The sequence below is a fragment of the Stegostoma tigrinum genome, chromosome 2, assembly GCF_030684315.1.
Source record: "Stegostoma tigrinum isolate sSteTig4 chromosome 2, sSteTig4.hap1, whole genome shotgun sequence".
Taxonomy (NCBI): Eukaryota; Metazoa; Chordata; class Chondrichthyes; order Orectolobiformes; family Stegostomatidae; genus Stegostoma; species Stegostoma tigrinum.
The window spans coordinates 123448682-123455847 of record NC_081355.1 but is presented as its reverse complement, the minus strand read 5'-3'; the positions used below and the strand labels follow the sequence as shown (position 1 = coordinate 123455847).

General features: G+C 38.3%; 1 protein-coding gene across 6 annotated transcripts in view; it reads right to left on the bottom strand.

Moving 5' to 3' along the window:
• Window positions 1-1054: 1054 nt before the first annotated feature.
• acbd5a (acyl-CoA binding domain containing 5a) overlaps window positions 1055-7166 on the bottom strand; it is an 89250-nt gene continuing 83138 nt past the window's right edge. For all 6 annotated transcript variants that reach the window (XM_048554500.2, XM_048554540.2, XM_048554523.2 and 3 more), the window contains 4 exons: window positions 5825-6006; window positions 2974-3024; window positions 2542-2648; window positions 1055-2451 (listed from right to left, as the gene is read on the bottom strand). In XM_048554500.2, coding sequence (XP_048410457.1) covers window positions 2439-2451; window positions 2542-2648; window positions 2974-3024; window positions 5825-6006 — 353 coding nt within the window. In that variant the 3' untranslated portion in view covers window positions 1055-2438. The remainder of the gene's footprint in view (window positions 2452-2541; window positions 2649-2973; window positions 3025-5824; window positions 6007-7166) is intronic.

The window sequence follows — 7166 nt, the reverse complement described above, 5'->3', positions numbered from 1 at the left end:
CCCTGGCTAAGGGGAAATGCATAAAAAGACAAGTTGTAAAAAGGCAAAGATGTGGTGGTAAGCATCCAAGTAGATTCAAAGGGAGCGAGCACCAAGTGAGGAAGCAAACAGCTCGGCGATACGGCCTGTCCCAGTAGCAAAGGGCAAAGCTAGGGTTTTACAATGATCACTGCTGTTACACCCTGAGGCTTAAAGTATGCATCTGCACTCCACTGCTAAGTGGATTAGAAATGTGCTATCAAGGTCATTTGAGGCTGCCATATGTCAGATGCCAATATTAGTAGATGAAGGACATATGTGGCCTGCACCATTGGTCCCTGGTGTCTGAAATGAGGATCGTTTGGGATAAGAGGCAAGTTGAAGTCACTTGGTAACCACTATGACATCTGTAATGAGAATTGTTGGCATCTAGTTTGCTTATAGAAGATGGCAGATAGAAAATGCATATTAATAATGCAAGATGTGTTGTTAATGTGATTAACATTACTTAATGTCCCTTCGTAGGCAACTTTCCACCACCTAGCGAGAATCTCACCTCAAAGCCTAGCACTTATTTAAAGGATGCAGCAAGTTGTTCCCAACATCAAGATAGGTTTCATTGGATTTCTTGCATGATTCTGCCACCTTTCACACCATAGATCATGTCACTCATGTCCTGATAACATTCAACACCATGTTTTGATTATAGATATAAACATAACTACAAATTGAGGGGTGATAGATTTAAGACAGATGTCAGAGGCAGGTTCTTTACTCAGTGGTAAGGGCATGGAACCCCCTGCCTGCCAATGTAGTTAAGTCAGCCACATTAGGGGCATTTAAACAGTCCTTGGATAAGCATATGGATAATTATGGGCTAGTGTAGGGGGATGGGCTTAGATTAGTTCACAGGTCGATGCAACATCGAGGGCCGAAGGGCCTGTTCTGCGCTGTATTGTTCTATGTTCTATAAACACACATCCATAAACAATACTTACACTAGTTGTGCTCTCTTAATTTTGATTTTAAAAAAATACAAAAATACACAGAACCTCCAAAAAGTTTATTTGCGGCTCATATGATAAAAATATATTATTGTCTATCATGCTTAAAGCTATATTCTGTGAATTATTTTCATGCTTACAATATTTTTCTTGAACAGGTGCCCTGGATTTTACCAGAACTCCATTCATAAAACTCGTTATAATAATGATGTGCTTTGATAAACAGGATCACATTGTATTTTAAATTAAAATACAATATTAAATTGTTATTAGATCACCTTGACACATATTTTCTTCAATTTGCAATTTTATTACAATGTAATTGGAAAAATATTGCACTTTCAAAAAAAGTCTAATTTGTACAACTATTAACATCATTGATATGAGTAGATTTCACAGTTGATAATTATATATAAATAAAGTTACATGCAGAGAAATGACATGTAAAAGCTGTATCTAATGGATGAGTCTCAGCACATTAGTATCAGGTTATACAATCTCAACTTTACCAGTTATTTGAAAAGTGCTGGAGATAAAGCAAGTGCTATGTCCACCATACGTGGCTTTTCGCTGAACAATAAACTATGTAAAAGAAGAGCTCCATCTACTGGCCATTCCAGAGGAATGGATCAATGGGTCAAAAGCACTCTGTTCCATTATGAAAATCCAGGGGTTGATATTAGTTGTTCAGTAGTTGCAATGTGCACATGAAACCAATATTGGATCTTTTGAGTCACTGACCATATAATAGCAAAGTATTACCAAATTGCTTCTAAAACATTTTTTAAAATGCAGTCACTATTTGCTGACGAACTCAACAACTAATGTACAGAGCAAGATTTCACAAAAAGCAACTGCACAGATATCGAGAAAACCTATTTTATTAATGCTGGCTGAACGGGAATGTTGGTCAGGGCATCAGAATTCACTCCTGTTCACAAGTCTTGCTGAACAAATGCCTTGCTAGCATTGTACAAAGTACAGTAAGATGCAGCTTTTTAATTGAATGGTTTCTAGCTAAAACACTAGAAATTAAGCACTTAAAATATTTTTAACATTCAGATTTTCCCCAGTTTCCTTCCAAAATCAATTTTAGCTAAATCACAAGCAACTAAAGCGACGTACATTCAGTCAGATACAGCATTTACTAATAAAATGACAGTGCAGTGTTTGTTCCATAAATTTAAAATAAAAACTAATCAGGACACTATAATTTAAAAGATGATTATTACATTAATCCAGAATTAATTAATGATGTTTGGTTCAAGTATCAGTTACATTGTAGTATTTAGTTATGTATAGTGTGCAGGACGATTTTAAAGCAAAATGCACATCATTGGACTATGTTAAGGTAAAACACCACCAAATGAACAAATGATCATATCAGGCCTTTCATACTCTCCAATTTTCTAAGTTTGTAGACTTATGAGCGCCTTTGTAATCCCAGGTGGATGCTTAGTTCGGTTTTCTGAAATTTGAGACATACAGGAGATAAAAATCACTTTACTTGCACTAATTTCTAATGAGTAGAAACCAAAAGAACTTATTCAATAATTACCTCTTCCTCCTTTGAAAATACATATGCACAAACAGCTGGAGGATAACAGGCCAAAGGATTGCAAATGCAATAGTTCGGCCAGATACATCAAAAGGCCAAGATGATGTCTGAATGACGAAAGCAAACAAAAATATGCCAGGTGTAATCTTTCATCATTAAAAATCTGATATTTCTCAAATATAAATTAAAAAATTATGCATAATAGCAAACTTTACAACAAGCAATATGGCAAAGTGGAGTGCTAAACTGCATAAATAAAAACTATGAAGTTATTAAATGAAAATATCACCATGAAGTATCATTAAGGTTATTACTCTTGTAAACATTTTTGTTAGAAAATGGAACTCTGCAGGTCAATTTTTAAAACCTGTGTTTCCTCAAAACGATTTACAATTGATTGTATATTAAAATAATGATTAATACAGTAATTACCTTATCACCTGCAGTATGTTTAAGCTTTGAATGGGCTTCTTCAGACTTCACCTGACATGAAGGAAAGAAAATAAATGTTAAGCCTTTCCTAATAAATAAAACATGTACCAAGGTAGTAAGGAAAATCATAAAAGCCCTTTGCAAAGTTATCTTTTGTGGAAATTTCAATTATTGACACGTCAAAGTAAAAAAAATTGGTATGACTAAGTGATAACAAAGTGTGGAGCTGGATGAACACAACAGGCCAAGCAGCATCTTAGGAGCACCTAAGATGCTGCTTGGCCTGCTGTGTTCATCCAGCTCCACACTTTGTTATCTTGGATTCTCTAGCATCTGCAGTCCCATTATCTCTTGTATGACTAAATGAATGGGCAAAACTATGGCTTATCAACTTCAAGAAAGGAAGTGTGAGGTAATCCTTTATGGACCAAAAAGGTGTAGATCAGGGCACTTTCTAGATAGTGAGACGTTAAATAGAGTGGGTGTCCAAAGACATTTGAGGGTTCAATTCATAGACCTTCAAAATGCCACAAACAGGTGCAAAAAAAAAACCCCAAGATAACAAAATGTGGAGCTGGATGAACACAGCAGGCCAAGCAGCATCTCAGGAGCACAAAAGCTGACGTTTCGGGCCTAGACCCTTCATCAGATGGCCCAAAACGTCAGCTTTTGTGCTCCTGAGATGCTGCTTGGCCCACTGTGTTCATCCAGTTCCACACTTTGTTATCTCGGATTCTCCAGCATCTGCAGTTCCCATTATCACATCACCAAAAAAAAACCCAAGAAGGTTAATGGAATGCTGGCCTTCATCATATCTGGAAGACCAACGTATAAGGATGTAGAAGTTATGCTGCAATATATAAAACCATGATTAGACTCCATTTGAAGTACTGTGAGCAGATCTGGGTGTAACACCTTAGGAAGGATATATTGGTCTTGCTGGGATTACAACAGATTTCCAAGAATAATACCCGTACTTCAGAGGTTAAGTGGACAGACTTTCCAAATTAGGCCTGTTTCCTATAGAATTTAGAAGGTTAAAGGGTGATCTCATTGAAGTCTTTAAGATATTACCACAAAAAGGCAGGATAGATAAAAATAAACTATTTTCACTGATTGGGGATTCTAGAACTAGGAGACATAGTTTGAGAATTCAGGTCGGACCATTTAGGAAAGCTGTTAGGAAGCACTTCTACACACAAGAGATGGTAGAGGTTTGGAACACTCTGCCACAAACAGCATTAGATGCTGAATTAGTTGTTTATTTCAATCTGAGACAGATATTTTCAAGTAAAAATATTAAGGGAGGTGATTGGCCTAATGGCATTTCACTAGACTGTTAATTCAGAGACTCAGGTAATGTTCTAGGTACTTGAGTTCAAATCACACCATGACAGATGGGGAATTTGAATTAAATAAAAATCCGGAATTGAAAGTCTAATGATGATCATTACGTTATTGCTAATTGTTGGGAAAATCCATTTGGATCACCTATGTCCTTTAGGGTAGGAAACTACTATCTTTACCTGGGCTGGCCTACACATGACTCCAGACCTACAGCAATGTGGCTAATTCTCAACTGCCTTCTGGGCAAACAGGGATGGGTAATGAATGCAGGCCTAGCTAGCAATGCCCACATCTTCTGAATGAATAGAAGAAGGGCCAAAGGCAGGTTATGGAGTATCGATGATCTCATTGAATGGCATACTCCTGTTCCTATCTTCCTGTGAGTGTTCATCTTGAGACTCTCCTAAAGTTAACAAGTTACAATAATGCCACAAAAGTCAGGCAATGGCTATCTTCAACGAGAGAGAATCTAACAATTTTCCCTTGAAATTCAATGGTGTTACTGTCACTGAATCCCTCACAACCAGTTATCAGGGGTTATCAGTGATAGAAATGGAAATAGACTAGCCATATAAATATGGTGGCTATAAGAACAGGTCAGAGGCTAGGAATATTGCAGTAAATAACTCACCTCCTGACTCCTTCAAAGCCTGCCTACGATCTTCAAGGCTCAAGTCAGGAATGTGAAGGAATACACCACACTTGCCTTTATGGGTGCAGCTTTAACAGACTCAGGAAACTCAACACATTCCAGGATGGAAGAACCACAGGATTAGACCACATTCAAGCACTCACATCTTCTGCCTGTGACGTGGAATTGCACTACAGAAATTCACCAAGGCTCCTTACACTGTACCTTCCAAAACAACAACAATTTTTATCTAGAAGGACAAGGACTGCAGATACATTTTATCACGAGAACCTGCAAGATCCCCTCCAACAAGATTTGGAAGCATGTTGCCATTCCTTCACAGTCACTGGGTCAAACTCCCTCCCCAGTGACATTGAGAGTTTACTTGCAACAAGTGGACTACTCGATTTCAAGACGGTCATTCACCACCATCTTCCCTAGGGCAACTAGGAATGGGCAACAAATGGTCCAGCCAGTGGCCCCCACATCCATGAGTGAATTAAAAACAAAATCTTCTTTACACATTTCTGACTCGAAAGAAGCAGCACTCATTGACTGACATCTCCTTCCTTTACAAGTACTGTTTTGTAATTGTAAGTCAGTTCTCTCTCCATTCTGGAGAAAAACAGCACATTCAGTACTTTTCTCTGATGGCCTAGTTATTACTTTGAATAAAGCTTAGTTCAAGTCTAAATTTTACTCTCATTGCTTACTTCCCCACAATACAGCACTGTAATTACCATTGGTATGCACATTGGGATCCTGCATTAAAGAAACTACAACTATGAATAGGCAGTGCATGATACCATAATGTATCTCTACATACAATCACTTTTTTTTGGGATTAGCTTTTACCTGAGAAGCAGTCATTACCTCCAACATATGAAGGCGTTCCAACACACTCTGCATGTCTTCCTGGAGTCTGAGTAGCGCTACTGCAATCTGTTCATTCACACTGGCTTTTTGCAGCCTCTCTGAGCCTCTTCGTTCCCCATCACCACTATTACCCAACTGTGTGACCTGAAAACCATTCCCCGATTGCTGCATCCTATTACCTACAAGGTAAACAAGAACACAATTAAAAAAAACACCCATGTTGGCAAAAACACAGGGCAAACACCAACTATTCAAAGACCCGCAGTTACAAATACTTCAGCGCTCTATGAAATTCAATAACAAAGACATTAAACATCAAGTGGATTAAGCAAATACACAACAGAAATCATCAACATTATGGAGAATTATTATAAGATGAATTGTGATTAATTTTTTCTACTGACCAGCAGGACTATAACAACAGTTGATAAGTGTAAAAATGAATGGAGGTGAGTAAAGAGAAATCTGTTAACAGACATTGAAAAGATGTGTAATTCTCTACCATAGGGGGATTGAGTTTAAGAGTCGTGAGATCTTGTTGCAGCTCTATAAAACTTTAGTTAGACTGCACTTGGAATACTGCGTCCAGTTCTGGTCGTCCTATTATAGGAAAGATGTGGATGCTTTGGAGAGGGTTCAGAGGAGGTTTACCAGAATGCTGCCTGGACTGGAGGGCTTATCTTATGAAGAGAGGTTGACTGAGCTCGGACTCTTTTCATTGGAGAAAAGGAGGAGGAGAGGGGACCTAATTGAGGTATACAAGATAATGAGAGGCATAGATAGAGTTGATAGCCAGAGACTATTTCCCAGGGCAGAAATGGCTAGCACGAGGGGTCATAGTTTTAAGCTGGTTGGAGGAAAGTATAGAGGGGATGTCAGAGGCGGGTTCTTTACACAGAGAGTTGAGAGCATGGAATAAGTTGCCAGCAGCAGTTGTGGAAGCAAGGTCATTGGGGTCATTTAAGAGACTGCTGGATATGCATATGGTCACAGAAATTTGAGGGTGCATACATGAGGATCAATGGTCGGCACAACATCGTGGGCGGAAGGGCCTGTTCTGTGCTGTACTGTTCTATGTTTTATAAAGAGTTGAAGTATAAAACATGAATCATTTAAAACAGAATTGCAAAGTTCCTATAAGGGACATGGTAATGATAGAAGAATGGAGATTACGTGAGGCAACTCACTTGATGCAACACAGTACTGCATTTTTTTTAAAAGAATGAATCTTTGGTTGTGATTGCTGCTAGCAATGCTGCCATTTATTGCTGATTTCTAATTATGCTTGAGAAGATGGCAATGGGCTGCCTTCTCAAACGGCTGCAGTCATTGCAGTGAA